General features: G+C 38.9%; 1 protein-coding gene across 4 annotated transcripts in view; it reads right to left on the bottom strand.

Moving 5' to 3' along the window:
* The window catches only part of LOC105485722 (phospholipid-transporting ATPase FetA-like), a 111,236-nt gene that overhangs the window by 68,892 nt on the left and 26,042 nt on the right, over positions 1-16,302 (bottom strand). For all 4 annotated transcript variants that reach the window (XM_011748139.3, XM_011748135.3, XM_011748140.3 and 1 more), the window contains 3 exons: positions 6,743-6,801; positions 1,772-1,885; positions 826-924 (listed from right to left, as the gene is read on the bottom strand). In XM_011748139.3, coding sequence (XP_011746441.1) covers positions 826-924; positions 1,772-1,885; positions 6,743-6,801 — 272 coding nt within the window. The remainder of the gene's footprint in view (positions 1-825; positions 925-1,771; positions 1,886-6,742; positions 6,802-16,302) is intronic.

Genomic DNA, 16,302 nt, shown 5'->3' with positions numbered 1-16,302 from the left:
AAATAAAGTTATATTTTTATACATCAAAGTTGTGTGACTGAAAGGTAAACCACAACATGCTAATCCTGGGTTTATAGAGATAAAGTGCTGAGGAAACAAGGTGTTCTCAAACTAGGCTAAAAATCTATTCTGGCAAAATCAGAAAGACCCTCTTAGGGAAACTGCAAGCAGGTCTATAGGACTGGCTTTCCAAATCCCACTAGTAGGCATGGTACTGGGTCCTTACTCTCACCCCTCTATGCTAGGCCTGCTGTAAGAGGCAAAGAGGAAGCCATGCAGCACTCACTGTCAGCTAGTTTCTCTTTCAAGGCCAGGACAGAGGGTTCCTAGCTATGCACACTTAACAGAATTGAAAGTTGGAAAGGAAAATAGAGTTGCAGAGGAGACAGGAAATGTGGAGACATAACAAGAAAGAGAAAGAATAGGAGAGATGAAGCAGGGGCAGATGGATGAAGGGACAGGGAATATAGAGTAGGAGGAGGAGCAGAGGAAAAACGATGAGAACAAAGCTAGAAAAAACTAAGAGAGGAGTAAAGAAAGAGTGGGTTATTAAAGATGGAAGGAAGCTTGGGAGAGGGGCTAAAAGTGGTGGTAGTAGGAAGACAGAGAAAGACCTTGTTTTGCCCTTTTCTGGCCATACATAGACCACCAATCTTGGGCCTAAAGGTACTGCATATTACTCTGGGATGGATAAGGAAAGGAGAAAGGAAAATATCTCTTTCCATTCAGGGTTTCTTGTTAGCACTAGGTAGTTCTGGGAAGCCCTTCATGCCCACAATCTGACTAGGGGCAGTGAGGAACTAGAGGCCGAGGAAGCCACTTCACCAGATCGTCGATGGCATCTTTCACAGCTGTTATGGACAGCACCACCATCAGGGGTGTCATAGTTGTATACCATGTCAAGGAGGAGATCTGGGGAATCAACTAAGAGAGGGAAAGGGAGAGAATCTTGGGTCAGAAAACTCAAAGGATAATATATTCCCCCCCGCCACCACATCCCTCACCCTCAACATCATTTTCACCTCCATTTGTTCATACAAATTCCAACTATCCTAGTTGCTTTCCACTGTGGTATCTTTCATATAACCCCCCAAATATAAGCAAACATTTCCCAAGGGAGGAGAAAAGAATAAAAGGCTCTAAGTTGCTACCTATCTATACTGAACCCCACAACCTTTGTGTTGATGGCAAAGAGTCATTTCTCCTTTGACAGTGAAAAGTAATGGGTGTGGAGAGTGGGTAAGAGTAGATACAGAAAAACTACATGCTCTCCCACACCCTTCAGTACAAGGAGGAGTGAGATGATCTGTCCCTCTCTCCCAATTTGGGCCTACCCTGCCCTGCTTCCTGTTCTTATGCTGGCACTCATATTCTAAACCATCCTAAACCTTCTTTAGCACTCCCACATGTTGATTTTATGTCAGGGAGGCTGGGACAAGAAGGAGGAATAGAGTTGGAGTTGTGGTTGGGGTGAAGAATCTGTAGCCCCCTATGGTCATGCTGAACTGTGGCAATGCAGCCATGATGAGGAGCTCCCCTTCCTTAGAATGTGGTGACCTTGTCCCTTTCCTTGTATAGAGGCTTGCTATACACTAGCTGATCCTGACCACAGCTATTCTAAGGGACTGGTCTGAGACTCCAGTCATCCATGTTCCTGTTGTCTAAAGACAGAAGACATTTCCCAGTTTAGGGAGGAAAAAAACTGATTATACAGCCTGACCCCAGAGAGATTCGTAAAATACTCTGTGAAAAAGGCCCCCAAAAGGAATACCTGTAAAAATAGCAAAATGAGGAAATATGCATTTGCAAGTCTCTGGAACTGTTCAAATAGGTTCAGAGGCAGGAAATTAAAGACACTATATTTTGAGGTCTTGATGGTATTGTTCTGTGAGTAAACAAACAAACAAGAAATACACAATTAGACAAAAGACAGCTCAAAACTGGGTTAATAAGCAGCTGCCACTACCTCCCAGTCTACCCTTCCCCTACAAAAAAGACCAAAACCACTGAGTGAAATGAGAAAAAGCCACCAAAGCACCCCGACTCCAACCACCAGCATGGGGAGGGAGAGAGAGAAGGAATCTCTAATTTCCCCCTTTTTCTTGAGGCCTAGAGAGGCCTAGAGGGTAGAAAAAAGGCAAGGCTGCTCTATATGATACTTGGGGGAATGTATCTCTGCCCTGATAGAGTTCTTGTTTATTCATATTATTGATAGTAATAATGATAATCAAATCAACAGCAATAAAAACTTACATTTATTGAGTACTTACTACGTGAAAGGCACTTTCTAGCATTTTATATGTAGCAACTCATTTACTCCTTACAACTACCCTATGAGGGGGGTACTTTTGAGGATGAGGAAATTGAGGTACTGCATCCAGAGCTCTCTAACAAAGCTTTCCTTAGCCAGGCAAACTCAGTCTGGTGTGCCTTTCTGTGCTTTTTGCAATGTTGAAGGATGTCAGATGCTAAGAGCAAAATACTGTCTTTCAACCCTAGCCCACTGAAGGTTTCGATAGGGGTCACTATCAGCATTGGAGAATCATTTGGCCCTTAATTGTCCTAAGAGGATTTAAAGAGTTTTGGCTTATATCTAAGCTATTATTTTGCTGAGTGAAAATGGGAACTTGTCTACTTCCTCGATTCTGAGCTCAAGATGTTCACAGGACCATCTTACTTTCTACCTTGGAGTCTTAAATCATTTGTCCTAAGATGGATGTCAGAGCTCAAATCTAAGAGCTCTAAAAGCAGGAGAATAAGACCAAATAATTCTCTAAGTTCAAGGCTTATCTCCTACCTCTTCCATTTAAAAGGACAGAACAAAAGAATAAAAATAACTAATGGATACTAGGCTTAATACCTGACTGATAAAATAATCTGTACAAAAAATCCCCATGACACAGGCTTACCTATGTAACAATCCTGCACATCCTGCACATGTGCCCCTGAACTTACAGTTTTTTTTTTAAAAAGAAGAACCTACCTGCTGGCCTAGAGTACAGATACCGCTCAAGCATGAAGAATTCTTTTTTTTTTCTTTTTTTTTGAGACGGAGTCTCGCTCTGTCGCCCAGGCTGGAGTGTAGTGGCCGGATCTCACCTCGCCCAGCTAGTTTTTTTATTTTTTATTTTTTTAGTAGAGACGGGGTTTCACCGTGTTAGCCAGGATGGTCTCAATCTCCTGACCTCGTGATCCACCCGTCTCGGCCTCCCAAAGTGCTGGGATTACAGGCTTGAGCCACCGCGCCCGGCCAAGCATGAAGAATTCTTGCTAGGCCTTGCCTTAGGAGGGCATCAAAGTCTTTCTCTCAGAGAATTAAAACCATTCAGTGCTAAGACTAAAACCTGAATCTTGTGTTCCTACCCAGAAAGTTAGATAGGCTATCCAGGCAAGCATTGCCCAAGGTCTATTTCCTCAGGGAGGAGAAGCGGTCAAATAACTTAGCACTTAGGAGTTTAAAGATCCAAGCCAAAACCAAGATTTCCTTGGTGTTCTCTCCATGATTTTCTAAATAATAATCAATCAGACACTATAGCATTTCTCAAGTCTTGCTCTGTTCACAGTCCTATGCTGGACTATACTAGTGGAGGCTGAAAAATAATTAGACAGGGTCTCTTCTGGAGAAGCTCATGGTCTGTCTCCAACAAAGTTCTAGTGAAATGATCTCTAAGGGCTCTTCTTGTCATGAGAGTATATAATTCTAACATGGAAATAGCTTTCTTTGATCATAAGATACTTTGAATTTCTCAGTGTCTAAGTCCAGATGGCTGTGATACTTGGACCCAAAGATCTTCTGAGAGGTGGCCTTACTGATGTAGCTAGCCTTCACTGTTGATTTTCCATTTGATTTTATAGTCATTTAATATATTTCAGGTTTCTACTCACGTAGGTAGCATTCTGCCTCAAGATAGAAGTACAGGTATTTGTTTACTAACTTGGCAACTAGAGTGTTTCATTTTGCTCTTAAATGTAAAACCAGAAGCAATATCCTAGTAACATCTCCTTAACTATGAAGTTCCTCAGAGTTTAGTCCTTTTGGCAGAGGTGATAAAATTTAAACATGATAGAGGTGGTTAATTTTGGTTTGGTTATTTTTTTCTTTGGGCAGTGATATGGGACTGAAGGTTAACTGGGAAAATAGAAGAGAATAAAAGGCCAAGGATATAATGAGAATCAGTAGTTAGGAGTTGGGAAGATGACAAGGAGTCACAGTGGAAGAAGGCAGAGAAATAGGAAAATGAGCAATGCTCAGGGCCAGGGAAATGAAATGGTGTTAAATATATCAGAATCAGTCAAATCTGTTCATTCACTCATTAAATATTCAATATATATTTATTGAATGTTGGCTGTGTGCATAACATTGTGATAGAAACTGTATCACAGATATACTCTGTATGCAGAGATAAATGAGATACCCTTTTTCCGAGGGCTAATTATTGGAGAAACAGAACTAACATTTTCAGAACCATACTTAACTCCTATGACCACCATGCAAGGTGAACATTATTATGCCCATTTTACAGATGAAAGAACTGAAGATCAGAGAAGTTAACAAACTTATCTAAGATATTAAGGTTGGCCGGGCGCGGTGGCTCACGCCTGTAATCCCAGCACTTTGGGAGGCCGAGACGGGCGGATCACAAGGTCAGGAGATCGAGACCATCCTGGCTAACACGGTGAAACCCCGTCTCTACTAAAAGTACAAAAAACTAGCCGGGCGAGGTGGCAGGCGTCTGTAGTCCCAGCTACTCGGGAGGCTGAGGCAGGAGAATGGCGTAAACAGGAGGCGGAGCTTGTAGTGAGCCGAGTTCGCGCCACTGCACTCCAGCCTGGGCGACAGAGCAAAGACTCCGTTTCAAAAAAAAAAAAAAAAAAAAAAAAAAAAAAGATATTAAGGTTAGTAAAGGCTGAGCTATATTCAAGCTCAGATCTGTCTGATGCCCAAACCTAGATTTACTGTCCCCACTGCTTGTTATGTAGGTCTAGAAGATACAGAAGAGAAAAACCTGCTCTCATGGTCATATCTTGGATACTATTATTATCCAGAACCATTTGATACGGTTTGGCTCTGTGTCCCCCACCCAAATCTCATGTTTAATTGTAATTCCCAGTGTTGGGGAGGGACCTGGTGGGGGGTGATTGAATCATGGAGGTGGATTTCCCCCATGATATTCTTGTGTTCTCACAAGATCTGATGATTTAAAAGTGTAGGATCCCCTTCACTCTCTCTCTGTCTTTCCTGCCACCACGTGAAGAAGGTGCTTGCTTCCCCTTTGTCTTCTGCCATGATTGAAAGTTTCCTGAGGCCTCCCAGTCATGCTTCCAGTTATGCCTGAGGAACTGTGAGTCAATTAAACCTCTTTTCTTCATACATTACCCAGTCTCAGGTAGTTATTTATAGCAGTGTGAGATTGGACTAATATGCCACTCTTACTCAGAAATCATAAACTAATATCCCACAGAGACCACAAACATATATTTTTATATAATTATAGCTATGTATATGTATACATAGCTACACATGCATGTAATTATATTATGTATAAAACCATTGCTTGTGATCATAGAAGACTGAAAACAACCCAAATGTCCATTTAAAAGGAACTGATTAAATAAAATATGTTAAATCTGCAGAGCAAATACTATATATTATAGCTGAAGAAGGAAAAAAAAGAAAAAAACTATGATAAAATTATGATGATGAAAACATCTCCAGGATACAGTGTTAAGGTTCAGAATAGTGTAAAAATAGGAAAATAAGACTATATATTTGTATTTGCTTTATTTGCACAAAGAGACACTAATCTGATTAATACACACAAGAAAACTAACAGTGTTTCCCTCAGGGGAGCAGATATGGACAAGGATGGGGTATTGGAGCACGCCTTTTCAATATATATCTTTTCATGAATTACTTAGTCATAGATACATAAATAAGTGAAAAATGAACAATCCAATAGAAAGTGAGCAAAGATCATTAATAGGTATTTTCCAGAAAAAGAAATACAAAAGGCTAATTAACATGAATGTCATTTTCATCTAAGAGCTGGCAAAGATGAAAAAGATTGATAATAGCGAGTTTGATAGGAATGTGGAGAAACGGGCAGTCTCTACTTTAAGTAGAAACATAAATGGATATAATTCTTTTTGGGGGCAATCTGGCCTCTGATAATTTTAAATTTTTAGTGTGTTTTTCTTTTGGCACAGCCAATTTACTTTTAGGAAACTTTCACAAGATACAGTCACACAAATGTGCCAAAATATATGTATAATGGTGTTCATTCAGCACCATTTAGCATAGCAAAACACTGGAGACATTTAAATGTTCATCAATAGAAGACTGACTAAATAAATCAAGGTTTATCAATATAATGAAAAACAATGTCACTATTAAATAAATGAGGGATATCTATATGTATTGTCATAGATAAATGTCTAAGTGAAAAAATAAAATTGTAGTACTATGCTTTCATTTGCGCAAGAAAATCTACAGTATTTATTTTCTGGGAGTTACATATAAACCTGAAATCTGAGACATTCTCTCCCTAGCTTATGTCACTGGATTAATTTTGGCTTCTGAGCCTTCATTGCACCACTCATTGTTTAGGAGCTTGAAAGAAAGTGTAATAGAATCTGTGTTATATAGGATCTACATCTACAAAGAATTTCATGCTCCCCCAACAAAGAAGAATATTATAGAATACTGACCCCCTTCTGAAACAGCCAGAGGGAAGACACTCACCGGATATACAAAAATACTGTTGAATTCTTTGTTGTTGGCTTGCAGATATCTCTCATGTTCTGAAAAAAGATGGGATAAACGATGAGATGGATGCCCTTGTGTATATCGGACTGGGATGTTGGCTGCTAGTGAAGACTTCACTAGATCCCCACACTTTCTTGCTGAAGATATCTATTTAAGGATGGGAGTTTGTTTCTTTAATAAAAATAATCAAGAAATGTAATAAAAATAAAAATATTCAAGTATTGAAGCTTTCTGGAGGCAACAGGACAAGTAACTCCTGAGGAGTTCTCCACCATCAATGCTTCTAGTACTTCCTAGATTATGTCTCCACAGACAACAAGATGGTCTGCATCAATTTTAGTGCCAAACACAGAAACCCAGCCTTCCCTCATAAGTCAATTTTAGCACTCTGTCTTAATATATCTGAGGCTGTTTTCCAAGTCAGCTTGTCCTAAACTTGCTTAACTAAATTTAAATTAATAAATCATGACTGAGCATCTATTGCACAGAGGCCAGTGTACTGGATGCCATGGAGGGATAAAACGATGAGTAAGACAGTCTCTGACTTCAAGGACTTTAGTATAGTAGAAGCCTGATAACTACTTGACAAAATTATCACATCAAAACATAGAGGTGTTTGTTACAAACTATTACAAATAGTGAGCCTGTTACCATGCTATGAACAAACAAATATATATATGTGTGTGTGTATATATATATTTCTTATATGTGTGTGTGTGTATATATATAATCAATAGATCTTTCTCCCCTGAATGAAATATTCCTATAGTCTCTTTGGTTCTCCCTTGGTTCAGCAAGCATTTGCTGAGTTCTTGGCAGGTTCAGGCCCTGTGCTAGGTCCTAGGGTTATGAGATGAGGAAAACGTCATCCCTGACCATCTTGGTACTCCTATTCCTAGTAGGAAAGAGAAATACAAAATAAAATTTCAATCTAATGCAAGGGCAGAGATACAGATTGGAGGTGCACAGAAGAGGGGATGGAAGTCAGGGAAAGGAGGACATAGAGGTATTCCTGGAGGAGAAGATGCTTTGGTTATTTGGATGATATGGATTAAGTGCTTCCCAGTTCTCTTAAGCCTATGTATTATACCAAGCAATCTAGAATTTAGCCTGAAGGCTGACAGTGCTCCTAAGCTTTCTACCCTTTTTTTTTTTGAGACGGAGTTTCGCTCTTTTTGCCCAGGCTGGAGTGCAATGGCGCGATCTCGGCTCACTGCAACCTCCGCCTCCCAGGTTCAAACAATTCTCCTGCCTCAGCCTCCCGAGTAGCTGGGATTAGAGGCATGCGCCACCACCCCGGCTAATTTTGTATTTTTAGTGGAGACAGGGTTTCTCCATGTTGGTCAGGCTGGCCTTGAACTCCCGACCTCAGGTGATCCACCTGCCTTGGCCTCCCGAAGTGCTGGGATTACAGGTGTGAGCCACCGCACCCGGCAGCTTTCTACCCTTAATGCTTCTGGTAATTCCTAGGTAATGTCTCCATAGAATTTGCCCCCTCAGAGAGTGGGCCGTAGCAACCCCTCTGCCTCTGAGTTGTATTGAATATCTACTTTAAAGCTCTTCTGGCCCCCTAAGGTCCTCCTTGGCCCATGGCTCACAAGATTAAAAAGAAACTTCCTTCCTTGGCCCTCAAAAATTCTATCCTAGGCTATCAACTCCTACTCTGATCTTGAGCTACTTGATTCACTCCTCCAAGAGGAGTCTCTGGCTCCAGGTCCTAGAAACCCAACCCTGCAATTGTTCAAGTTTTGTTTTTTTTTTTTTTTTTTTTTTTTTTTTTTTTAGCTATGATTCATATAATATAAAATTCACACCCTGAAAGTGTACAATTGAGTGGCTTTTAGTATATTCACGGTTATGCAACCATCGTCGTTAATTCCAGAACATAGTCATCATCCCCCAAAGACACCTCATACATGTACTCTCAATCTCACCTCTCCTCTCAGTCCCTGGTGGACACTAATCTACTCTCTGTCTCTGTGGATTTGTGTATTCTGGACATTTTACATAAATAGAAGCAATAAAATATGTGGTCTTTTGAAACCGGCTTCTTTCACTTAGAATAATGTTTCCAAGGTTCATTCATGTTGTAGTATGTATCAGTACTTCATTCCTTTTTACATCTGAACAATATGTCAATGTTTGGATGTACCACATTTTACTTATCTATTCATCCATATTTGGGCATTTGGTTTGTTTCCACCTTTTGGCTACTGTGAAGAATACGGCTATGAATATCCATGCATAAGTTTTTGTGTAAACATGTTTTCATTCCTCTTGAGTATATACCTAGGGGTAGAATCAATAGGTCGAATGGTAACTTTATGTTTAATTTTTTGAGGAACTGCTTAACAGTTTTCCACAGTATCTGTACTATTTTACATTCCCTCCTCACAATGTATGAGTGTCCCAATTTCTCCAAATTCTCTCCAGCACTTGTTATTGCTCATGCTTTTTACTTTGGTAATTTTAAAGGCTGTGAAATAGTATCTCACTGTGGTTTTGATTAGCATTTCCCTAATGACTAATGATGATGTTGAGTATCTTTTCATGTGCTTATTAGCTATTTGTATATTTTTCCTTTGAAGAAATGTCTATTCAGATTATTTGACCATTTTTAAAAATTTTCAACTTTTGTTTTACATACAGGGGGTACACATGCAGTTTTGTGGCACACGTATATTGCATCCGCAACCCCTCCCCCTCTAGTAGTCCACAGTGTCTACTGTTCCCGTTAATGTCTTTGACCATTTTTAAATTGTGTTGTCTCTTTATCACTGAACTGTAAGAGTTCTTTATATATTCTGGATAGAAGGCCCTTATCAAATATATGATTTGCGAATATTTTGTACCATTCTGAGTTGTCTTTTCATTTTCTTGAAAGTTTGCTTTGAAGCAACAAAATTTTTTATTTTGATGAAGTCCTATTTATTTTTTCTTTGGTCATTTGTGTTTTTGGTGTCATAGTTAAGAAACCATTCCTAATCCAAGGTCATTAGAATTTACTCCTATTTCTTTTTCTAAAAGTTTTATAGCCCAGATGCAGTGACTCGCACCTGTAATCCCAGCACTTTGGGAGGTTAAGGCAGGACAATTGCTTGAGCCCAGGAGTTCAAGACAAATCTGGGCAACATAGTGAGATCCCATCTCTACAAAAACTAAAATTAGGCATGATGGTGCAGCCTGTGATCCCAGCTATTCAGGAGGCTGAGGTGGGATGATCACTTGAGGCCAGGATTGAGGCTGGCCAATGAGCCATGATTGCACCACCACACTCCAGTCTGGGCAGCAGAGCAAGACTCCAAAAATAAATAAATAAACAAAATTAAAAAGAGTTGTATAGTTTTAGCTCTTACATTTAAGTCTTTGATCTATTTTGCAGTAATTCTTGTATATGGTGTGAAGTAGGGGTCCATTTTTATTTTTATGTTTTTGTATGTGTATATCCAGTTCTACCAGCACCATTTGTTGAAAAGACTATTCATTTCCCAATGAACAGTTTTAACACCCTTTTGAAAATCAATTGACCGTATGCGTTTTCTGTATCTACTGAGATAATGCGGTTTTTATTCTTCACTCTGTTGATGTGGTATATCACATTGATTAATTTGCATATGTTAAGTGATCTTTGTGTCCTAGAGATAAGACCCACTTGGTCAGGATATATGATTCTTTTACTGTGATAATGGATTTATTTGCTAGTATTTTGTTGAGGATTTTTGCATCTATCAGAAGTATTGGCCAATACTTTTCTTTTCTTGTAGTGTCTTTGGCTTTGGTATCAGAGTAATGCTGGCATGATAAAATGAGTTTGAAAGTGTTCTCTCTTTTTCAATGTTAGGAAGACTTTAAGAAGGACTAATGTTAATTCTTTTTTAAATGTTTGATAGAATTAACCTGTGAAGCCATCTGGTTAACTGCCTGCCTTGACCTCCCAAAATGCTGGGATTACAGGCGTGGGCCACTGCCCCCGGCCTGCTGGGAGGTTTTTGATTACTAATTCGATCTCCTTACTTATTAGTCTGTTCAGACTTTTCCTTTGTTAATCAGGCTTGGCAGGTTGCACGTCTCTAGGAATTTATCCATTTCTTCTAGGTTATTCAATTTGTTGGCGTATAACTTTATAATAGTCTCTTGTGATCCCTTTTATTTTTGTGGCATCAGTTGTAATCTTTTCTCTTTCATTTTGGATTTTAGAGTCTTCTCTTTTAAAAATAAAAGTTTACTTAAGGGTTTGTCAATTGGGTTTATCTTTTCAATAAACCAATTCTTAGTTTCATTAATTTTTCTATTCTCCATTTTATTTATTTTTACTCTCATTCCTTCCTTCTGCTAACTTTGGGCTTAATTTGTTCTTTTCCTAGTTCCTTAAGGTATAAAGGTAGGTTGTTTAATTGAGATCTTTCTCTTTTTTTCCTTAATGTAGGCATTTATTGCAATAAACTTCTCTCTTAGAACAACTTTTGCTGCATCCCATAAGTTTTGTTATGTTTCCTTTATATAAAGGTATTTTTACTCCACCTTTTTGATTTCTTTTTTCATCCATTGGTTATTCTAGTTTCATACCATGTGGTTAGGAAAGATACTTAATATACTCCCAATCTTTTTACATTTGTTAAGACATGTTTTGTGGCCCAACATATGATTTATACTGGGAAAAGAACAACATATTCTGCTGTTTGGGGATGGAATGTTCTGTATATATCTGCTAGGTCCCTTTGGTCACAGTGTTATTCAAGTCTACTGTTTCCTTGATTCTGTTTCTGAATGATTCTATTGTTGAAAGTGGATTAATGAGGTTCTCTATTATTACTGTACTGCTGTCTATTTCTCCCTTCAGTTCTGTTTATCTTTGCCTTATATATTTAAAGTAATTATAGATAGGTAAGTATTTACTATTGCCATTTTGTTAATTGTTTTCTGAGTGTTTTGTAGTTCCTTTGTTCCTCTCTTGCTGTCTTCCTTTGGCCTTATACATTTAAGTGCTTTGTTGCTGGATGCATTTATACTCACTAGTGTTATATCCTATTTATGAATTGGCCCTTTTATCATTAAATAATGAACTTTTTGTCTTTTATGACAGATTTGTCTGACATAAGTATAGCCATCCTTGCCCTCTTTCAGTTACCATTTGCACAGAATATCTTTTTACATCCCTTCACTTTCAGCCTATGTATGTCCTTAAAGCTAAAGTGACTCTCTTGTGGGTAGTATATTGTTAGATCTTGTTTTTTGTTTGTTTGTTTTGTTTTTTCATTCAACAATTCTAGTCAGTCTTTTGATGGAAGAATTCAATCTATTTACATTTAAAGTAATTATAGATAGGTATTTACTATTGCCATTTTGTTGTTTTCTGAGTGTTTTGTAGTTCCTTTGTTCTTCTCTTGCTGTCTACCTTTGTGATCTGATGACTTTTGTAGTGGTGTGCTTTGATTCCTATCTTTCTCTTTTCTATATCTACTAGAGGCTTTTTCTTTGTGGTTACCATTTGTACAAATTGTTACCAAGATGAAACTGGGATGTTCAGCTAGGCTTACCCAAGGATTTGAGAGTAAATAGATTTAGATTATACACACTAATTTGGACAGAGTAGACATTTTTGCAATATTAGTCCCCTATCTGGTAACGTGCTATATTCCTGTGAGAGAGACAGAGAGATAGCTGTTGGCGTCCTCCTGGGATGCCACTCCTTTGTGCATGATGATCATGTCTATATAGTCAGCTTACCAGCAATACATAAGCAAATGGCTATGAGTCTTCTCTGGACTATGCTTACAACCCAGCTATGCAGCTCGTAGTTCATTCTACTGGACTAGTACATTTCTTCCTTGTTATATTTTATTCTTGTGATTATTAGGATGAATGGTTACTGGATGATTACTAGCTGAATAAACATGGGAGAAGTTTTATACTTACGTGAGATGGGATTGATATATTTTGTTGAGCTTTATTTTGACTGGTTAGTGGCATATTTACAACTGCATGATACAAGGGCTTCTGCTAATCATTGAAGCTTAGCTTCTCCAAAGCAGTGTAATATACATAGCTCAGAAAATTTAGTCCCATCTAGGATTTAGAGCTGGTGTATGGCCTATGCCCTTTGTGCAGGGACTTTCTCAGGGGGCACAGATAGCTACCTGATTAAGGCAGGGCACTAGAGAAGTATTGGTGTTTCTATTTGTGCTGAGATTCTCCAGTCCCTGGACAGGCTATGTTCATACTCAATATATTAATGGATTAGTTAATAAAATCAGTTTCTCCCATGCCATTTATCCCTTCAGACCAGTAAAACCTATTTGTTTAAAAATATTATTTTATAACTCTTGATAGAGTTATAATATTTTCTTACTGGATTTTACATTTCTTATTAAATTTAATCCTAAATATCCCTGATTATTTTTTAACCTAATGAGGGTCTAACAGCCTCTGCCAGTAATTTATCTGGGTGCAACAGGCCATTCTTTCACTAGTTCTGAAGGATACCTGGGGTTCAGGCTCTACACAACAACTGAATACTGAACACATATCTCCCTCTTTGAGTTGAAGAGTAAAGTAAAGCAGTAGATTCCAAGATTCAGAGCCTGAGTTGCTAAAGACAGATTGAGACTCCAAAGTAGGGGCAGGATTAACCTTCATCTTGTTCTGGCTCTTTGATGACAGACCCGCCATGAAGAAAGAAGGAGAAAGGAAAGTAGGATTTTCATCAGAAGAAGAGGAATTGGGGGCTAGAAAGTCAGATTTCCTAAGAGGTCTATGATGAAGGAAAAAAAGGAATGATGAGAAAAGTGGTTAAAATATCACTTTGCACAACCATCTAAGAGAATAAACTAAATGTATGAGAGAGAAAAAAGGCAGACTGTAAGGAAAGAAAGTAACCAGCCTTGTTTGAGATCATAAAGGCAGGAAGAAAGTTTTCAGACTGGATAATAAAGATTAATTTAAGATTCCCTGGGGCATGTAAATACTGGGAGAGAAGACTGGGTGACTAAGTGTCTTCCCCATTACTTGTTAATTCAAAGGTTTTTCCTGTTTGGCTGAAACAAGAATGACAAAATGTGAATTATGAGTGAGAGGTTAGAATGACAGAAGGTCGGAAATTAGTTGAGACAAGGAGAGTCTAGGAAATGGTTTAGTTGAAGAAGTCCTAGCTATGGAACTCAAGGGGACAAACACCTACTTCTAGCCACTAGTGACTGTGGAAAATTCATTCTCCATTAGGAACTGAGGGTTGAGTCTACAGCCTATTCAGTCAAAGACTGGTTTCAAAGGACCTGTCCTAAAAGCTGGCCTGGGCATGGTTAAATAATTGAACTAAAAGGGCCAGACATCTTGGTGAAGTGAGGCAACCTGGTGTTATAAAATGTGCCGTAGACTTAAAGTTTAAAAATATAGCAAGCTCCCATAGCGGTTAAGAACACAGACAATTGAGTCAGGCTGTCAGGGTTCAAATCTTAGTCTTCTACTTCAGAGCTTGAGTTGGTGAAGACAGATTGAGACTCCAAAGTCAGGGCAGGATTAACCTTCACCTTATTTTGGTTCTTTGATGACAGACCTGCCATGAAGAAAGAAGGAAAAAGGAGAGTAGGATTTTCACCAGGAGGAGAAGAGGAATTGGGAGCTAGAAAGCCAGATTTCTTAGCCTTGAGAAAGTAACTTAACCTGAGACTCATTTTATTCTTCTGTAAGATGGAAATGACAATAATATCTACTCATAAGGTTATTGGGAGGATTAATGAGTTAAGGCATACAAAATATTTGAGAACAATTCCTAATAATTGAAAATGCTCAGGACATTTTAGCTATTCTAGACTGGACTCTGCAACTAAATTGTTAAGTGACCTAGGGCAAGGCACTTTTCGTTTCTTGGCTTTAGTTTCTTCATGTGTAAAATGGGGTAGTAAAACCTACTGTATATGCTAATAGGGCTAAATGAGATGATAAATGTAAAGTGCCTATCTGATTCCTGACAAATCGAAAGTACACATTTTTAACTTGAGAAAGGCGAATGAAAAATAAATAAAAAATAAGAACCACACAAAAGTACACATTAGGCTGTGTGCAATGGCTCATGCCTGTAATCCCAACACTTTGGGAGGCCAAGGAGGGAGGCTCACTTGAGGCCAGGAGTTCAAGACCAGCCTGGTCAAGGTAGCGAGACCCTGTCTCTACAAAAAAAAAAAAAAAAAAAATTTAATGTAGCTGGGCATGGTGCCACACACCTGTAGTCCTAGCTACATGGGAGGCTAAGGTGGAAGAATTGCTTGAGCCCAGGAGTTGGAGGCTGCAGGGAGCTTGATCATGCCACTGCACTTCAGCCTGAGTGATAGAGGGAGACCCTGCCTCTAACAACAACCAAAAAAAAAAAAAAAAGTACACATTAAATGTTATATTCTGTTATTTATCTTATAATATGTCAAGGAGATTCCATATGCATCACTGATATAGTTGTCTGTGCCCAAAATAGATTTTGAACTTTCAGCTACCTTCTGTGGATGCACTAGGCCAATCCAGGTAGTGGAAAAGGAAGTGTACAAAAGCCATACTCTAGTGAGGAGAATTCTCAGTCTACCTGTTAAAAAGGTAGTAGAAGTCTCAAAATAGAAGAAGCCTCTGTTTAAGGATATAATGCTTAGAGTTTTGACTCAAATGCCAGGGTGAAAGACTTAGCTCTTATGCAATATATGTAATACAACCTCAGGTTTTAGGGGTTAAAGCTACAGAAGATTGGCAATTATCCTAGACAAGGAAATGGCAGAAACTAAAATGGAAAATGAGCTCTGTAAGATGAAACAAAAGAAAGTAGCACACTGAAATATAAGTAACCAGGAAAAGAAGGGGGAGGGCAGAAAAGGAATGAAGACCAGTTAGTCAGGTGAAAATCAGGCTTAGGAGATTCTGAACAAATAGTTCCTTGTTCACAATGGGGAATTGATCACAAATGGGATTTTCCAGCTAATGCAAGAACAATGAGATGATCTTCTGGAGTGCAAGTCTCTAACTACTGGATTAGTCAAGGCTTACTCTCCACATACTACTGTACTCACAGTTCCATTAAACCCAGGTGCTGGCAGGGCAAATTTAACAATGACCCCTTACTGTAGTTCTAGATTAGCAGGCCTAGGTGATTTCAGCCAAGTCATTTAATGGGTGTCATAGAAATTTCCTTTTCCTGTCTCTAAAAATAAGTGAAGATAGCTGCAAGGGGAAGGATAAAGGGCTAATTTCAGGTCAGATTAGTTGGAGACAGTTATGATTTGGCTGTGATCCCAGCCAAAATCTCATCTTAAATTGTAATCCCATAATCCCCACGTGTCAAGGGTGGGACCACGTGGAGGTAATCGGATCACAGGTGTCGTTTCCCCCATGCTGTTCTCATGATAGTGAATGAGTCTCATGAGACCTGATGGTTTTAAAAGTCTCTGGCATTTCCCCTGCTTGCACTCATTCTCTCTCCTGCTGCCCTGCAAGAAGTGCCTTCTGCCATGATTGTAAGTTTCCTGAGGCCTTCCCAGTCATGTGGAAACTGTGAGTCAATT

The sequence above is a fragment of the Macaca nemestrina genome, chromosome 14 (assembly GCF_043159975.1).
Source record: "Macaca nemestrina isolate mMacNem1 chromosome 14, mMacNem.hap1, whole genome shotgun sequence".
NCBI lineage: Eukaryota > Metazoa > Chordata > Mammalia > Primates > Cercopithecidae > Macaca > Macaca nemestrina.
This window is presented reverse-complemented; position numbering and strand designations above follow the sequence as displayed.